The 20,431-nt window shown below is 38.7% G+C and overlaps 1 protein-coding gene across 32 annotated transcripts in view; it reads left to right on the forward strand.

The window, feature by feature from the left end:
• Positions 1–20,431, forward strand: part of PARD3 (par-3 family cell polarity regulator) — a 664,552-nt gene that overhangs the window by 480,905 nt on the left and 163,216 nt on the right. For all 32 annotated transcript variants that reach the window (XM_065586777.1, XM_065586791.1, XM_065586785.1 and 29 more), the window contains one exon: positions 590–806. In XM_065586777.1, the coding sequence (XP_065442849.1) occupies positions 590–806 (217 nt within the window). The remainder of the gene's footprint in view (positions 1–589; positions 807–20,431) is intronic.

Here is a 20,431-nt window from a genome sequence, read left to right on the forward strand (position 1 = left end):
TTCTGTTGGTGGAAGGTACAAGCTTTTAAGCTACAGCGAGCTCTTCAGGTCAGGGAGGAAGGAAGCAGTGGGTCTGAGCTAAGTACAAGTTGGGACAAATTAGTAAACAGAAGGGATTGGAGACTGCTATTAAGGGGAGCAGGCAGTGTGGTGTATTCCAAATTGATATAATCTAAACAACTTGTATATTTTGATGAGTTTTATTAAAAAGTTATGAACTATGTAACACTAATCTTGCTTTTTATCTAAAGCATATCTAAAGCTCTCATCACCAACACAAGAAGCCAGTTAGCAGCACTATTGGCTAACCCTGTTTATTGATCAGTACTGTTATTCCAAATGTTCTATGTGCCTCACAGAATATACACCCTCATTCCCTTCCCTGTAGAAGTTACAGGGTAAAAATAGACATGGAGAGCATAGATGTGGAACCCGCAGAATGAGTAATCAAGAGTTAACAACATAATGTCACATGGTTACTTGGTTGTTATGCACATGTCTTGCTCCAAAATATATTCCACAATATGCTGAAAAACCTCTTTTATTTATTTGTTCCTGTCCCGCCAATATTTTTTTCTTACTCTTTCAGTGGAGGAAGACACAGAGGAGAGTTCAAGATCAGGCAGAGAATCTGTGTCCACAGCAAGTGACCAGCCATCCCATTCATTGGAGAGGCAGATGAATGGAAACCAAGATAAAGGGGACAGAAAAAAGGCTGGAAAGGACAAGAAGAAAGACCGTGATAAAGAGAAGGATAAAATTAAGGCAAAGAAAGGAATGCTCAAAGGCTTAGGAGACATGTTCAGGTAGGTGCTATGCAATCAAAGATTATGAGAATGTATAACAAACTGGAGCTTCATTTTTTTTGTATTCTACTAATGCTCAAAGGCCCCAGTTAGGAACAAGGCCTCTTTGTGCTAGTCCCTCTGCAAATATATATTTCACTACAAGCTCCCAACCACCAGGAATTTGAACATACCTTTAAAACACCATATTGTGAACTTCTGTGATTCTGTGCTAAGCTTCCTCAGGGGGCATTGAAGAATTTGCGATCTGAGGGAGGGACAGCTAAGGCAGCATTAAGCCACCTTTGTGACCTCCTTATCATGGGCTGTTCTGGGAGATGGAATGGTCCCAATCATAACTTAAGAGAAACTTGTGAGCCTGTCTAAGGCTGCTCTATGGGCCACAGTGCTGTGCACTTCACACCCATGCTGTCTCCAGCATGAAGGCATGCTCCCTATGCCAGGGCTTGCAAGTGGATCCTTGGAAGACAGCAAGGGTGGTGATCCACTTTAGTTTGTATGCTGAGAGAATTCTGTTCCAACTGGAATTTGGGCTTCGAGAGCTGCTTTATGCCACTGTGGTCCTTCTACTTGTTGTAAGGGGGCCAGAACAGCGGTGAGGATCCCACCTGCTGTTTCCATCTAGATATGACAGTTGTCCAAAGAAGATTTCATCACAGTCTGAGAGAGAGATTTAAGTACGATTTTAGTAACTGTAGTAACTTTCCCATAAGTGGTCGGGGGAGAAAGTAAGCAAAACCTTTCTTCTAGCTAGCAAGGGTAAATAAAGTTCCATGACAAAGGTAGTGTCTGTCTTTTTTTATGTGTGCAAAAGTCCATCATTTAAATTTAATTAGAAGTTGAGTTACTGGTATCATTCTAATGGTTCATTAATAATAATTCACCATGAAAAGGTACAGAGCTTCAATTAAGCTCAGTCAAAATTTAGTACCTGTAACATTTCTAATTCTATAAGGAATTTATTAAAGGTAGGTTCTCTCTATAGCTTGACAGTTGTTTTGTGTCTCTGAATTATACTGCAGGATTAGTTAGCTTGTCATTTTTTTACAGAAAGTAAATAATAAGATCAAGTTGTTTTGAAGTTGCATGTATTTATCTTAGGAGGAAGTAAGGCTTTATAGTTAAGGCATGAGAAGTGGGAAATCAAGCAATCCGGGTTCTGTCCTCATCTTTGCCACAGACTCCATCTATGACCTTGGGCCTGATTTTCAGAGGTGCCAAGCATCCACAACTCCTGCTGAGATCAATCGGTGCTACAACACATACCTCTCAATCTGTCAATGCCCAAGTTTGGTATACAGTGTGTGATAAAGGCTCAGAATGAGGGGGACACACAAATTATTCATGCAGGAAACTTAAAATGCTGCAGGATTTGTTTCTTTAGTGTCAGTAACTCTTTCTACAACCTCAGTTTTGTGATTCTTCATTACTGGTGTTAAATCACTTTCAGTAACAGACTTGTGTGGAATGTAGATAACTTGGGGAGTAAAGTGAGTGATGTCCCTTGAAATGAGGGATTTTTATAAGGTATGGGTCAACTTAGACACTCTTGCTTTGTTCTTGAGTTTCCTTCTCTGTAAAACGATGGTACAAATACCCACTTCACGGGGATTCTGTGAGGCTAGTGGCTCAGTCTTGCAAGACAAAACATATGGGTAGACAACTTGCGTGCACCATCGAGGTAGTGGAGCTCCATGTGAGCTCAGGGGTCCTTTCACATGTTGTAACTTGCAGAATTTAGAGAGATTCATAGAGATATTATGTTTCTGCATCACTTGGAGGTCTCCAAATAAAAATTGCTGTAGACAGGGAAGTATTTCTGATAGAAATTTTTATATGATATCAACAACTAAATATAAAATCAACTTGATTGTGTCATATACATTAAGCATCTCACCAGGATGTCTTTAATTTGGAAAACAACAGTAATTTGCTCTTCAAAAAGGATCATGATCCTCTTGTCTTTTAGTGTTCATTTAAGTAATTATCTCTCAGACTCTTGCAGTGCTTAGATTTGCTTTGTTAATTCATTCTCCATAATTTTCTGAGTGATGGAATATGTTGCGTTTTGTAAAGTAACAGTTGCCACTTCTGCCTGCGACATGCGTTGTATTTCTACACATCTGATGCAGTTGATAGTTTGGTAACTGGTGAAAGAGCATACATATGGTAAATAGAAAACCAGTAACAATGATACAAATGATACCAATAACACTTAATATTTAAGCCATAATTAAAATATAGTTAGGTATTTTGGTGCCTCACAGCATTCTTAGTACTTTCTTAGTATTTCTCCATCTCTTTCCTCCCCTTCCTCTTTTGCTTCTTTTCAATGCACTTAACTTATCTTAAGATAATCTTTCTTCATTACATTGCATGGGCAAGAACACTTATGGGATGGAATTACTGTAACTGACACTTTATTTCAGTGTCTGTATTTAGCCAAGGGGCTTTTTATTGCCTATATGCAAACTGACAGCTCATAAACTGGCGCCTACATAATGCACAAAAATAAGTCTGCTTCCCTTCAATTAAAATCTCAGGATTTGGTACTGGGATCTTTGTTAAACTGTAGTGTAAGATGCAAACTCCCACTAGAGACCATAGGTTACATTTCTCCCTCTTCAGCACAGAATCATTATTTCCAAAAATTCCCCTTAAGATTCTTACTGCAAGTTTGAAGTAATAAATAAACCTTTTAAACACTTACATTATTTTGCCACTTTTATGGAATAGAAGAAAGAAATTTGGTACAACTCAGAATGACTATATCAGGATTAAAAATGAAGCGTCCAATTCTACAACCCCTTCATATGCAGAATTCCCATTGATTTCAAAGGAGTTCTGTTCACAGAGAGCTTGAAGGATCAGGCCTGGGTATTCTAATGATCACTCGTTCTAACGTGTGCATTTCTGTGTTATACATATTTTGGGGTGGGGAAGAGACTAGTATAAGTAAATTGTTCAATTGAAAAGGTGATTCAGTTCAAAATTATTCCTTTACACCAAAGCTCATATTTAAATACAGGATACTAATATACACTTGGAACTGTGTTCAGCGAAAAGTTGGCCTTTGTTGCCATGGTAACTTATGCAAAATATTAAAGAATCAGCTTCTGAGGCCTGATATACAAGCTGGAAGTATAGTTTTTGCTAAATTCAGATGTTGTTTTGCTGGCTTTTATGTTTCACTATTGGGAATGCCCGGAAGACTGTATGCTATTCTGTTCTGTACAAGTTCATCGCCGAGGTATCTGAGTACCTCCAATATTCATTTAGCAATATGACTAGCTTCTGCTGTGTGCAATTCCTTCTGGGGAGAGGACTGGAAAAGGAAAATTGCATATGGATTTTTTCCCTAATGTCCAGCGTGCTTTTATTTGTGAAAGTGAGATAGGCTATGTTTGCCGTGCCGTTGGAGTGTAAAGCAGTGAGTATTGAGATGGTTCTTAGCTTCTGTGTTACAAGTTATGGCCATAGTATCACCCATGCAGTTTTACCATAGTAAATGTAGCCACTTAAGAGACCCATTTATTGCATTGATGCTTCTCCCCTGGGCATCAATTTGAACGTGGTTTCCATAAAGGTGGAGAGCTGTGTTAGTCAGGAGGACCAGGTACACTGACATCCAGCTCAAGGTGATTCCCTGGGCCGGATCTTGAGCATGGTTCTCACAGTGGCATCACAGTTTAAAAGGTGGCATAGTACAAACTCAAAATGGGTGACGCCCCTTTAAGCCACGGTGAGTCCTGTAATATCATTTATGGGCCTCCTCTTGTTCCCAAGGGAGTTGATGGCCAAGCTCCCATTGGTTTTCATGGTAGCAGGACTGGGCCTAGCAAGTGGACAGGGACAACTGTTCAGTCTCAGGAAAGGAGAACAGATCTTCAGGTTTCATGATGCTGGTAAAGAGAACAGATAAAATGTTCTTATACCTAGGCCAATTCAGCAAAAATGAAATAAAAGCATTCCACATTAGGACATAGAAGCTGATTTTTCCAGCCTTCATTTGGTTCTTGAAGCAGTGAAGCCGCGGTTTCCAATCACATCTGGTTGCAAATATAAATTAAGGGGAGAGGGAGCCTGAATCAAATGCATGATAAGAGAAATGGTCTGAATGTAAATAGGCAAAAGCATTTATAGATATGAAAACAGGTTTGGAGCTGGCCAAAAAGGGTAGTTGGCGTGTGTGTGTGACATACAAAAAAGTATTTGCTTTTTGGAAGCTGTTCATGAAATGAATATTATTTAACTATGAAACGGGTAGATAAGGATATTATGATATAAATTAATTATACTTGCCTGTGTTCGAACTAAGGCCCCAATCAAGTGAGCATACACCTGTACAATTTTAAGCGTGTGGATTAGTCCATTGAAGTCAATAGGAGAGCACCATCTGTTTAAAGGGCATAAGTGTTAGCAGGATTGGGGACACAATTTCAAGATTTGGCCTATGGTGTTTATGAAAATGTAAAGCTCTGACCGTACAATGCCAGGCCTTCATCTCATCTCTCGACTATCGTAGAGCACAGATGGGTAAACTGTCACATTGGAAAACCAATGCAAATGCAATATTCCCATATTACCATTAGAATCTAATCCTACAATTACATTTAAAATGATTACTGGGAGCCTTACAGTGTTGTTTCATCCAGTTCTGCAAGAGGAAATAGATAATTTAGTTTGAAACCTTGTTTAGCTGAAATCAGATATAGTGTTGTCTTTTTTACACAGCCGTTTCCAGAGTGCACTGAACATGTCCAGATTCATAAATATATTATTTGTAGCTTTGAATTACACATTTCAACCACATTAGCCATCTGAGACCTCTGACTGGGCATTTGGGAGAATAACATACACAGATTACTATTGTCTGTTACATAGCTTCCTGATTGAGCTGCCTACATCATGTTTTTCATTTAGTTTTCCTTGTCATGGTGTCTGAGGAGAGACGAAAAGCAAATCATAAGTGTTTTTTCTTGCAAAAGGTTTGAAGACCAGTTTGAAATGAGCATTTTCTGAACGTATAGGGTTAAATAAATCCTTATATAAGTGTTTCAGTTATAATTTCAGTCATTTCAAAGATTTAATAATTAACCTGCATATTTGCAAACTTAATATTTTCTTTCTTTTTTCAATCTTCACCAACCACCTCCAGACCTTTAAAGCTGAACATATATGGCAGAAGTGCCTAATGTTCTACAATAGTATTGAAACACGCACAAATCAAAATAACTGGGAAGCATCCCAACCTTCATAGAGATTAAAAAAAGGGTGATCTGATCTAAAACATCCAATAACTTAAAAAAGAGGCAATAAGGCTCACTGAATAATAATGCCTTGTAGCAAGAGGTAAAGCTTGCCAAACCAAGGCTCTGGTAAACAATTAAGAGGAAGCAAGTTCCAATGGTTGGAATTTGTCAGCCAAGAACACTTTCTGTCCCTGCTCTCTAAAGGCTGTGTTCCCAGCACAAGCACAAGCACGAGAAAGTTCATGTCTCATAGCAGGACACTTCAGGCGTTGAAGATTGTCACTGGCACCTCGAACTACACCTGAAGCAGTATTAGTATCCAGTTGGGAGCATGGTGCGCAGGCACCTACCCCACCAAAACAGTTGACTGGTCTGTTCTGAACCATTTGGAATTTTCGGGAGCTTGACAACGGCTGCTCTATATCTAGCTCATTACCGTAATCCAGCTTGGTTGTAGCAAACTGCATAACTGTAGCAAGGTCCACCTCTAGTCAGCCACAGATAGCAGCAATGCCCCATAACGCATTTTTCTATCAGCATGTCCAAAAACAGTCAGAAATCTAGTAGAACCCTAACTGAATTATACAGGGAAAGGGTTGCACTATATTTCTCCCATTTGTGATAGAGGCGGCACAATCTTCTTCCATTATGCTGGGGGAATCCTATTCATGACCCACCAGCTTGTCTAGATTCTGTCTTGGCCAGATTGCTCTGATCCTGGTTCAGATTTCTGTTAGCTACTGAGAACACACAGAAGCATCAGTCTTCAAAAGAAATCAGCCATAGAGCAAATATTACCCTGATATAGATTATTACCCAGAACTTTTATTTTTATAACTCTCATTCAGAGAATTTTCTTATTCTTCAATTCCTACTTTCTAATTAAAAGTAAATATGGACATGAAAGAGAGAAGGTTTAATAAAGCTAACGAAAAGCCTGGCATGAAAATAGTTATGTTCTTATTAGACAAGGAAAACAGTGCCCCCTCCAACTCTCCTCTTCCCTTACTTTTCATAGTCTCATCTCTTTTCCTTCTCTCCACTCCCTCTTGGCAATTATAATCAGTTGTTTTGTGGAAAATAGACCTTAACGTAATGGTGTTTCATTGCTTGCTTTTGAAAACATCAGGCGTTATAGTTATTTATGACTGAGATCTAATTGGTGCATATGTGTGGGTTTAATGTAGCAAATTTCTCATTGCTAACTGAACAACCTCACATAATCTGGCAGTGATTTAAGGAATGCAGTTACAGTAAGTGAGTAGTAAACGCTATCCCTTTTTAAATGACATACAAAAAGTCCTGGTGTGTAATTGTGAAAGATGGATATAAAATGAGAGATTAACATAATCTTATGTGGCTTTCTAGTTTGTCATTCTGACAGGAAACAGTGGTTTTGTTCTATGTATTCTTACCACTTGATTTTTCCAAAGTAAATCTTGAACTTGTAAATCTGATGTGGGTATAGTGTATGTTTTTTAATTTGAGTAGAATCAGGGTTTCTGTTTCTAACACACACAGAAATAAGTGTCTGACCTGTTACCAAAGACAAGTCCATAGTAACTGATAACATATTCTCCCAGTATTCTTCCTTTGCTTGTCAGTGAGTTTAAATAGAGAACCTCTGACATCTACAACACAGTATCTGACTGCAAAGCAAGCAAAAGGAGGCGCATAGCATGACAGCTGAGTCTTCTAAGACCCTTTCTGATGTTCCTTAACGTTTCTTTTCCAGATCTGCAGTGTGAATATAGAATGCAAGTGTCAAGGATGACACCTACTTTATAATCTCTGTAAAGCAAACCTTTTCATAAAATAATTTGTTGACAGTTTAGATATTCTAAGTCAATTTCAATTCTAGTCTATATAGAAAATGGGAATTTTTTTCTGCAATTGATGTGAAAATTGAAGGCTATTGACTATTCAGTCCCTAACAAAGTATGGTAAATAAATACTGTCTTCAGTAGTGAAGAATCTCTTAATGACATTCATTGCAATGTGTGCTGGAAACATTTCTTTTGAGAGTTAATTTGCAACTGATAGTGGCTGGATATCTGTAATATTGGCATAATAGTTCAGAAATGCTTTGATTCTATTCTTTCTTTAAAATTCTGGCTGAAAATAGTTTTAAGAATGTTTTGTATTTGTTAAAAGAAAATGAATGTAAAATTGTATTTAAAAATGGAATAGACTGAGTCAGATAACTGTTGAACTACTTAGGTTGACATTTGCTTGAGTGATCAATTTCTAAGGAATAGAGTTTTAACTTAATATTGCATTTCACTTCTTATGAGCATTGATCTGTATTCATAGTGTGTTGGAATGCTAATGCCTCCTGTTAGGACTTCCTTGTGTTTTGTTAGAGAATAAAATCATTACATTTGTAGTAAACACTTGTTTGCACAGGAAATACCTATGTGGATTAGCCTGGGGTCATGAACAAAATGATTCCTGTAGATCAGTAGTGCACAATTAAAAAGACTGTGTCTATAAATACAGAGCACAATCTGTGAAGCCCTAGAGCCTAGGTGAAATCTACATGGATGAAAGTGTAGAGAAATCAGCTGCTGTACTAGAGAGTAGCAAATGCTGAGCCTGTCTTTCAAAAAAAATGTGAGTGATGATTCTGGGAGTTACAAACCAATGAGCCATACTTCAGGACCAGGTTAATTGGTTGAAATAATTAAAGACAGAGTTATAAAACACACCCATGAACATGATACGATAGGGATAAACCAGAAGGATTTCTGTAAAGGAAAATTATTCCTCTCCAGCCAATCGTAATTCTGAGTGTGATCACAAAAATAGTGAATAAAAAAGAATTTATTAATATAATTTATTTGGACTTCCAAAAAGCCTTTGATAAAGGCCCTCCAAGATGCTATTAAGGAAACCAAATAATCATAAATTGTCACAGGAAGAAAGGTAAAGTACTTTCTTGGATTAGAAACTGACTAAAAGACACAAACGAAAAATAGGAGTAAATGATCTATTTTCAAAATGGGAAAAGGTTGTTACTGTAGGGTGGCCCAAAGATCCATACCAGGACCAGTGATTGAAATACTCATACACATTGCTGAACAACAACCACTCAGGAAAAAGGACTAGATGTCTTTGTGAACAACTTAGTGTAAACCTCTACGAATAGCACAGTGGCACTCAAAAGAGGAAACAAAATGTTTGAATGTAGAAACAATGGGGCAAACAATAATACTGAAAATATTCTAATGCCATCGTATGTGCATGCCCTCACTTTGAATACTGTGTTCAATTGTGGTCTCCCACCTGAAAAAATATGAGGCAGACAATGACTAGAGGCATAGAAAGACTTCCATCGGAAGAGAGATTTAAATGATTGGGACTTTTTGGAAAACAAATAAATAGGAGGAGAATGATAAAAGTATACAAAATAATGATTAGCATAAAGAAAGTACGCTTCCTTTTTATTATCCTTTCTCATAATACAGAGCATGGGGATGTCTAAAGGAATTGAAAGGCAACAAATTTAAAACTGATAAAAGGAAATTCTTATTACACCATACAAGTTTCAGTGAGGCGCCTCTAACCTCGAAAATGTTGTTTAGCTAGTGATCAGTAAAGTAAAAATGATGTTTCAGTGTTAACTCTGAAATTCCTCATTTTGATCTCAAAGCATAGGAATTAAATAGGACCTTTAACATAATGAGGTCAGTCAGCCACTAAAGGAGAGATTTTATATTCCTTTTTAAAAATAAGAAGTTGTTTTAAATACCCTCTTCACATTTTGTATAATTGTGAGCAGTGGTTCTATAGCATGTATACACTGGAGCTCAGCTAATTCATCAGACAGCTCAAAACGGACAACTTGTTAAATATGGCTTCATTCCAAAATGGTAATGGATTATGTAGAATATCACATGTTAAAATTTCTTTCAAGGATTGTTTAGAGTGGCTCCTGCATCAAGGAGCTTGCCCTTCATCACCAGTGTGAAAAACTGATTGGAATGCACTGCAACAGACCTGACATTATATGTTAGTATCGCTCTTTTTATGGCTTTCAGGTAAGCATGTTTGCAAAGTTGCAGTAAACCTTTTTAATGTGCAATAGTGTTTCAGCAGCTAATGTGGCGTTCTGTTGCACATTAACTTTCGCTGCTTCTGTGCAAATTTACAAAAGATGGGAGTGCAAACAAATGTTACTGTTGTTTGTAAAGTAGACCCTGCTGCAATGTGTTCACTTGATCAGCAGTTCTTGCAAAGCATGTTTGGGCTAGCTTCTGATATGAGGTGACTAGAAATGATTCTTGAAAAATCACTTCCTCAGAAAATATTCTTATAGATTCCATATATTCCAGCACCTCCTTCAACATCTTTGTTGCCTCTTAATTTACAGAGCTAGTCAGATTTTTTTTTTTTTTTAATAAATTCATGTTAGGAAGTTAAATACACCTTTAAGTCATGCAGTGGAGCGCAGTGCTACTTGGCCCAGAGACCCTATCCATAGATCTACTGAGATTTGTGCTTTTTTAACATATAATCCTGGCATACTATTATAATAGCTACTATAGAGTCTTTCCATGCTGTATTGTGAATACATCTTTATGGTTAATATTTGTATACATTATAGTTCCACAATGCTAAATTTATAGGGATATTCCTTGTTAGAATTAGGCACTGTGGTGGCACAATCCCATTGATAGTTGATAGGATTTAGGGTTCTAAGTGCTCAATTTTTGAAAATGAGATTTACATGTCACGATGCCTAATATTTTAAGAAATGTGGGCTTTGGTCTTTCTTTGTACCTCAGTTTCCCCATCTGTAAAATGGGGATAATCCCTATCCCATTAAGTATTTTATAGTTCTCTCAGATCCTGTAATCGAGGATACTTTTGCAGTGCAAAATATTATTAGGCTAATAACATACAGCATTTACAACTGCTGAATACTTGTGTTAGGTTTTGTTTGTTTGGTAGATTGCCTCGTTTCTAAATGGCTGAAAATATTTGTATATTTCCTTTTTTTTAAATATGCTAGGTAGCTAGCACCCAGTAAGAAAACTTCAAATCGGAACCAGAGTTCATGGATCGGCTATATACATTCCATATAAAAGCTAGCAAGCCCTAAGCTGCATCAGTATTAATGAACACTGCAATAAAGAACATGGACATAGTACACCTTAGACCAATATCAAGTGCCTCTAGCACATTAGATAGGAGCTGTACTAACAGTATTTGGAATGCAAGTTGAATTGCTATTAAACATTTCAACAAGAACATCTAATAAATAAGGCTAAGATTTTGTCATGGATATTCTTAGTAAAAGTTAGAGACAGGTTATGGGCAAAAAAGAAAAATTCACAGGAAGCCGTGACCTGACCCTGACTTTTACTAAAAATATACTTGACAAAATGGGGTTCTGCGGATCCCCACACCGCCTGAAGCAGGGCAACTGAGCAGAGGCTAGGAGATGCCTGAAGCAGCTGGGGGTGCAGGGTACCCCTGCCACCTGCAGCTCTGGGGGCCCCCTGCTGCCCATGGGGGCCAGGAGCTGTGGGGTGCCCCCGCCTCCCATGTCTCCGGGAGCTGCGGAGTAACCCCGTTGGCGGTAGCTGGGAGCTGCTGGGTTCCCCCACCGTGTCTGTGAGCTGCAGGGGTCCCCGCCGCCTGTGGTCCAGGGCTCAGGGGTCCTCCCACCCGCGACCCGGGGCTCAGGGGTCCTCTGCCAGTGGGGATTTGGGGGTTCCCCCACTGCGGCTGGGGGCTCAGGGGTTGTCTGCTGGCTGGGGCTTGGGGATTCCGCTGCTGGCAGCCGGGAGCTCAGGGGGTCCTCTGCCAGTGAGGGTTTGGGGGTTCCCCTGCAACCTGTGGGAGCTGGGGGTTCCCCATCACCCGCAGCGGCCGGGAGCTCTGGGGGCTGCCAGAGGTGCTGGGGGTACCCCACAGCTCTCTTCCACCACTGGCTGAGAGGGACCCTGCAGCTCCTGACCACCACGGGCTGAAGTCACAGCGGACGCTGGAAGTCACGGATTCCGTGACTTGCGTCATCTCCGTGACTAAATAGTAGCCTTACTAATAAATAATCTAAAATATATGCAACTGTTGTTAATGCTTTCTTTCTTTTTAACCTCTAGTGCTGAAAGTCTTACATTCAGAATACAACTTGGTACTAAAAAGACATTAGTGCTTAGCTGCAGGAGGTCCAGTCAAAGAAGCAATTAATGAGTTAAAATATTTATTTTCTCTGATGATACCGTGCAACTAATGATACCCACTGCATTATCTTCAGTAAAATGCAGGAGTCTCCAAAGCAGGATATTTGGATAATAGATTCTGATGATATCAGCAGCACAAAGAAATCTTTACTAGTTCATTTCTCTTTCTTGGCTACAAAAGTATGAAAAGTGCTTTGGTAATATGAAGAGTTTTGCAAATCTTAGTGCCAATTTCATCAGCGTTTGTTTTCTTAAGATTTATTTTTAGGCTGCAAATGTTTCTGTGGGAAGTATGTTTTGAAGTTGAAATAGAGATTTTTTTTAAAACCCTTCATGATGTCGTAGCTCTGCTAATACGTACTGCAACAAGCATAATAGTAGCCCACTCTTGCTAGGCCTAGTACCAGTTGAATACAAATCGTAAGAAGATGTCAGAACCTGAAGAACCCTTGGGTCAGGGAGAGGGTTGTTTTGATTTAAATAATAAATTGTTGTTCCTGGGGCCATTAGACTATTTGTTAAGAAAAAGCAGTAGGCTTAGCTCCTCTGCTGTAGCTGTGGATCACATGAGAATAGGAGTTAAAAGGTGAATGTATAAATTAGAGCAGCCAGTTGGCTGTTTTAACCAGGTACTCATCTCCATGGTAACTGGCACTGAAATAACTAAATTGCTTATAATTCACACCTCTGGTTATTTTGGTGAAGGCTTTGTGTGGACACTCTTATTTTGAATTGAGTGTTCTATTTTAATATCTTATTTTTCCGTTAAATTATATCAAAATAGAACATTCCTCATCTGAAGTAAGTATGCACACATAAATAACGTAAGGCATGATTTACAACTGATTTAGTTATTGCACTTCCAGTTACCATGAAGTCAAATCCTAGCTCTGACTACCAACAACCTAAGGGGCTGTTAGGGCAGCCAGGTATTTCTAGGACTCAGAACATCTCTAGCCAATTCCTGCTTCTCCCTGGCCAACCTCCAGCACCTGTAGTGGGGGTGGCACAGGAGCCTGTCTGCCAGCTCTGTCCCACCGGTCATTCCTCCTACCACAAAATGATCCTTCCATCTCTGGCTACATCAGCTTTTGAGATGCTTTGCACCAGTGGTGCTGCACAAACATTCCTATAATACAGAATCCAGCTCTTAATCTTTCACACAGACGATATTTCCCACATGAGGTAACATTCAACACTGCATTCTAGATCCTCAGCCAATGTAAATTTATGTAGCTGCCCTGAAGGCAACAGAGAGATGCCAGTTTATGCCAGTTGAGGATCTGGCCTTGTATTTCCAAGCCGAAAAAATGTGTCTGAAATGTTTTATTTGTAGGCTTTTTAAAACACACAATTTAGCCACTATTCTTTGACCTCCACTTGAGATTTGCACAGGATCATGGACTTCATTTGTATGTAATAAATTAACTTTTTGTGTCTGAGGGCAGTGGTTCTCAACCAGAGGTCCTGGGCCCCCTAGGTGGCCTCAAGCAGGTTTCATGGGGGCTACCAAGCAGGCCAGCATTAGACTCGCTGGGGCCCAGGGCAGAAAGCTGAAGCCCAGATCCCTGAGCCCTGCCACCCAGGGCTGAAGCTGACGCCTGGGCAATGTAGCTCTGTGGGGCCCTGGTGGCATGGGGCCCCAGGCAATTGCTCTGCTTGCTACCCCCTAACATCGGCCCAGGCTTTTATATGCAGAAAACCAGTTATTGTGGCACAAGTGGGCCATGGAGTTTTTATAGCCTGTTGGGTGGACTTCAGAAAGAAAAAGGTTGAGAACATCTGTCTTAGGACACCTTGTAAAGATGTCCTGCCCACTGGGATTAATCCTTAATTTAAAAAAAAAATGTATTTTTAAGTGTGGTCTTTACGATTAAAAAGTATCTGCCATGTTCAAGTCATATTCAATTTTACTGGCCAAATTGGGGGTGCCCAAAATGTAGCCTGGGGCATTCTAAAATGTGACCCACCACTATTCAGGTCATGCAGCTCAAGATGCAGAATGACATGCTGGGACCTGCAGTCTCCATGAGACTGCACCTCCATGATAGAGGTGAAGGCAGCTACTGATCTTTATTAAAATTAAGCATGCCCCACAGGTTCCAGTCAAGTTGTCTATGGTCTTTGTCACCCTCTGTTGGAAAGCATTTGTTCTCCTCCTCACTCCATATTAAGTGTGTATTTGTCAATCAGAGTGAAGATCTAAAATGATAACATGTATGCTTAATTTGCCCTACAGAGAATATTCTCTGGGAAACATGTAACAACAAAGATTTTCCAGTAATTGACGGAAAAAAATGCTGACTGACAATTTAATTTTTTCAGATAATGAGATCTGTAGGGAAGTTTTAATCTTTGGAAGGTTCCGCGTGAACTATCAGTAGTTTGATTAACCTTTTATGTGGCCATGTAAACTTTCCAATTTTCTACAGTTTGATTGTATGGCTGTAAGACTTATTTGTAGGAGGAATGTTATTGAGGAGTCCGCATGGTCTAATTGACAAATGCATCTCTTAATATTCCATCAAATCAATGTATATCATTTGTATTCTGATGCTAACTGCGTTGATGTTAAGCATTTGCTGTATCTGAAAAACTTTCTCTTTGTTACTAAGATGCCAACTAAGCACATGTTGACTGGGTTTTTGTATCAAGCATTTACACTGAGGGCACATAACACTCAAATGCAAGCATTTCAGTTATAAAGTGAATTTATAAAGACTATTCATAATACTAAGGTCTACTTCCTTTGTTTTTAATATTAAAAAAGCATCAGATAAAATTGCCTTTCCAACTCTTATTTTCGCCTTCTCTTAAGTGTTGATATGAATGGATGGGGTTTTATGATGCATATCTCATTACCATTTCTTATAGGGTATGCCTTTGGACCAGTACCAATTTTCTAAATTTTACTGCTTCTTTAGGAAAAATAAAATCATGGTAACCAGATGTGGTATGATTATTTGCCTCTGACCTGGCAAAGTGTTAGGTTTAACAAAAGAAGCTAATAGAAATATTCAGATTGACCCTTCTCATCATGTAGGTTGCTTGGAGCTCAATCAATCTCTCATTATTATCAGAGTTATTCAGGCAGAGGCAGCAGTGCAAGTATTTTTCATGATCAGCCCTTGAGCCAGATGTAATTTGCAATTTGGAACATTGTATTTTGAAACAATAATGCATTGAAATGAACAGAACAGAAATTAGAAGTATAGTAGTCAAGAGGACACACTAAAGAGTATCTACAGCGTAAATACACTCTTCAAGTACTGTAAGTGGACACTGGTGATTTAAAGTCACATAATGTAGTTTTATTAGCACCCAGATTCATCCACAATTTTTAAAATCATCATATTTATAATTGAACAAATCCAACAAAAGAAAATGGCCATCTTGGCCTGTGTTTTTGACATGCTAGGCCTTTCATTAGGAGCCGTGATATGGGTAATAAGATCCCTTTTAGCTGTGTAGTGAAATTTGAACAAAATACTGTTGAAATGCATTGACATGAAATCTTCTAGAGTAATATTTTTCACAAACAGAAAATTCACAAAAGAAAAAATTCATACAGTCTGTAGAACAGGTAAATTCACTAGTAGTGTGGCACTGAGACATTTAATCAATGACTTCTTCAGAATAAGAATCACACTGCCTTTCAATTTGTGAGTGGAAATTGACTCTCAGTAGATCTTCTCCCCGCCCCATCTTTTATTTCAAATTTTCCAATAGTTATTCTTACATCCTACTGTTCACATCTCTATAGAACTCCTAAGTGCTGAGTTACCTGATAAAGCATTGCAGTCTTGACTGGTGAATACTGACTATGAGAGAGAGGGGCAAAAAGCATTTGTAAATGCATTAAATGACAGTAATGAAAGGATATGTTGTCCATTAAGAGCACATGACCGATTAAAAGCCTGCTTTAATTTGGCCAGATCTCTCGTAAGAGTTATTTTTTAAAAACAAATTTCTGTTCTGTGCCAAACAGCACGCACTGAGTTTATCAAATCAGATCTTTCTAGGACCATTGAAGCTATATACAACCAAATAATGTTTCTCATGTTCATGAGTATGTGCCTCTTAAGCGCTCTTGCGACACTTGAGCAAACTTCCAAATGCATTGCATTTTACAAAATCCCCATTGAACTGTCAAGTATTTTTTCTTTGGTTATTCTCATCATTGCTGATTACCAAGATAGTTGTGTATAAATGGAAGTTTTTTTTCTTCATAATCAGTCGCCTTCCTTCTTGATTCATTCAGGGATGCCCCAACTCATTGTTTAACAGATTACAGTTCACCACCATGAAGTAAGTAATTTATGGTGTCTCTCACAGTAGATTGGGGCAGGAAGGGCAGGCTGAATAAGGATAACATTTCTAGGTCTCTGTTTGCTGACTGGCTGATATCTTCTGTATATTGTCACTTAGAAAATTACCTCTGCCTCCTGTGCCCTTCCCAGCCAGTACATGATTTGATTCAAAAGTGCAGTATTGTGGATCAGATGTTAATTTCTCGCCTATTTCTGACTTGCCACAGGGTGTCTTTTTAGTTGTTTGTCACAACTCTTAATGACAGCGGCAAGTAGAAAACGTCATAATTGTAGGAAACAATGCAAGAAGTTTAACCATATGTTTAACAGTTTACAGAAAGATGGACTCTCTTAACAGAGAGATTTACTAAAGTGTTACTTACCTGATATGCAAATATGCAGACTGTAAGGAGCAAGTGGCTTGGTGTGGAATAATAATCATTTAACCATATATAGTGTCTTCCATTCCAAGTAATTGAAGCACTTTATTGAAGGTATTGAATTAAGCCCTGTAGGATGCCTTGATTTGCTAATCATTTTATGGATGGGCAGACTGAGTCACACAGAAATTAAGTGATTTTCCAAAATCACAGAGGAAGCCTGTAACAGAGCTGGGACTAGGAGTCCAGTTGTCCTGATTTCACAAGACAGTCTTTCCTCCCCAATATAGTGGATCTAGATTTTGGTTGTGAGAACATCTGATGACTTGGATACATATAGGGAAAGGAGCACCTTGTGAATGTCATGACACATCTTGATTCTTTGTGGCATGTAGGGCCTTCTAAGGGTGATGACTGATAGGTTCAAAGATTATACTAGTTATCTGTGTTGGTAGCTTGTGTAATAGTGGTCTGTGTTGGTGGTATTCCTTTTCAGTAGAGACTTAGGAGACTTTGCAAGTGATTTTCTTGTGGAATAAACTGTGAATCCCAGGGTTTCCTCTGGAAGTATTCTCCATTTGCATGGAAGATCTATGCCACTACAGAGCATGCAGGGTCCCCTTACATGCCTCTGCAGCATGAGAGATCTCAGTGAGCCATGTTGCCAGGGCCTCCCCTGCTGGATGTTGCATCAAAAAACCCAACCCAGGTGGGTTCTTCATAAGAGGGAAGAATGTGTCTGCCATTTTTTTAACATAAGCAGGGAATCCTTGTGGGTTTGAAAGGGGGATGAGAGAATGTGCATCTCAACCATATCACCCAGTTCAACCAGGGCTTCCATGGCACCTGGGGGAGAATGATGCTGCAGAGGCAGATCATGCAGAGTTTGATCTGCCTCGATTTTCTGAGACTTCATGGTTAGTAACGATGGTTGTGCGGAACATGATCATTTAGGACCAGATGTTCTGTATATATGTTGGGAATATATAATACACACATTGCATTAAATGGGAATTTTATTAAATATTAATTTTAAAATTTTGCCAAAGTCTGGAAAACTTATAAACTCTCAAGATCATTAATATTTCAGGGTTAATATTCTACCATTTTTAAGTTAAGCAGCTGATACTATTTTAAGCATCTGTTTGCCATAAATCAGGAACCTTTTGTTTTAAGCATCATGTTGGACATAAAATAAAAAGTATTTTAAATTAATCTATAAAAAGAGGTACTGTTTGTGTTGTCATTTAGAAGAATTATTAAAAATATAAATCTTATAATTTTGCTGACACAACAGGGTCAAAACATAGGTTGTTGCTAATACCCTTTTTGAATAGGGGTGGGGGTGTGTGTGTGTGTGAGAGAGAGAGAGAGAGAGAGAGAGAAATTTTGTCACTACTACTGGGAAAAGAGCATGTCTTAGTTTACGTCAGAAAGCATCGATAGAATAGCTTGAGACACTTACCATTTGTTAATTTTTAATGATGGTCCTTTGTCTATTAAAGAACATAATGCTCCTGAACTTTTTCTGTCTCAATCAATTTTTGTGTTTTTTTCATTAATCAACTAATGCATATTTCTTCCATAGCTCTTTATTCTAATGAAATATGTGGACGATTTGGCAGATGGCAATGATCTCATCAGTAACGCATCAGAGTAAAATCCATTTAGCAGATTACATGGAGATTATTTTTGTTGTATCAGATATATTGATATGCTCTTTCTAACTGACGCTATTCTCAATAGATAACATTTCAGAATTCATATTGCTCACATACAACCATTTTTCATCAATCTGAAAGCAGATCTGATTTATTTTTTTTATATGAAATGAACTCTCCTGTATATTTATCATTACATTCCAAGGAATTTTTCTCCCCTCTTTTCTCTCTTTCCTTATATTGCTGAGCAACTCTGAGGGCCTGATTCTAAGTCCACTGAAGTCATTGAGAGTCTTTCTGTTGAGTTTAATAGGCTTTGGCTCAGTCCCCAAATTGGCTGATGGAAAATTCACTCAAGCAAGTGGATGCCAGTTTAGTACAGCTGGGTGACCAACAAAAGGATTTTTGCTATATACTTTACTCTGCTTGGATGGTTACACACAGGTTATCCTAGTTTGAGGAAGTGCAAGACTCTGTTCTCAGACCCTCTTCTCTTTGTTAATAATGCAGCAAACTACCACCATGGCTTTAGGGTTAGCACTTCCTTTTGCTATACTGTAACTTGAAAGGTGACCTGTCTGAAAAGGACACCCTGTTCTAGAACATAATAAAAGAAAAATAATTGATCCTTTTATATCTTTAACTGTCTTAATATTATATGATTGTTGTCATAGGCTGAGTTGAGGTTTAAAACTGTGAATGTGACTTTGAGAGTTCACATGTAAATTGAAATGTTCTCTGATCCTCGCTGCAAAAGGAAAATGAAGAAGCTAAAAATTAATAGAATCCTAGAGTATGTTGGCAATTAGAGTGAACAAGATTTCAGTTGCTCTCCATCATCAACTTCTCTCTCTGTTGGATAGATAGGATATTTTTAATTTACACCCCTTATTTCAATCTGTCAAAAAAAATTCTTGAAATATTTGTATATGTTCCAATTAGAGTAGCATTAAATGATTTTTTAAAACTGCACTTTAAGAAGCAGAACTTGGATTAAGGAAACACTAAATAAACTGATTAATGTGTGAGATATGCTCTTGGTTGCTTATGTTATTATTAAGAGGATATTGTTTAATAATATGATGCATGCTATATCTATCCTTAGAAGAATATTAAACTATGTTTGTAAATAGAAAAAAGTTACATTTAGAATTATTTTAGTATTACCTAGGGTGGAGAGGGAGTATTACATTTTTGTTTGGTCTATATTTCTCATTGTACATTAAGGGTGTACCTCCAAAAGGAGCAGTGGGAAAGGGGGCATGGTGGCTTCAAGTCACCTTTGTATCTTCCCAATGCTGGGCTGCTCCTGGCATAACATAGACAGACTGGGTTCCTGTCAGAGTTACAACAGCCTGGCCCTGATTGCCTATGGAGCATAGTGCTGCCTGGAATCTCCACAGCAGTATGTGCTGCAGCCCGACTCCTGACGTGCTTCTCTCACCGCCAGCCTCTTTCTCCCCTTCCCCCCCCACCCCCGCAAGCACACCACATATACACCTCTACCTCAATATAACACTGTCCTCGGGAGCCAAAAAATCTTGCTGTGTTGTAGGTGAAACCGCGTTATATTGAACTTCATCTGATCCACCGGAGTGCGCAGCCCCGCTTCCCTGGAGCACTGCTTTACCACATTATATCAGGTCATGTTATATCAAGGTGGCGGTGTACCAGGGCTTGCAGCTATCTTCCACAGTTCTGGCCCTGGAGGAACCCTCTGGCCAAATACTGGGGTTTAGTGCTCCTTTATACTGCTTGGGCCCTTTCATCCAGCATATAGGATCCAAAACCTGGATGAAAATCTTACCTGAGATATATAATTTTTCTTGTC

This window comes from Chrysemys picta, chromosome 2 (genome assembly GCF_011386835.1).
Source record: "Chrysemys picta bellii isolate R12L10 chromosome 2, ASM1138683v2, whole genome shotgun sequence".
Lineage (NCBI taxonomy): Eukaryota > Metazoa > Chordata > Testudines > Emydidae > Chrysemys > Chrysemys picta.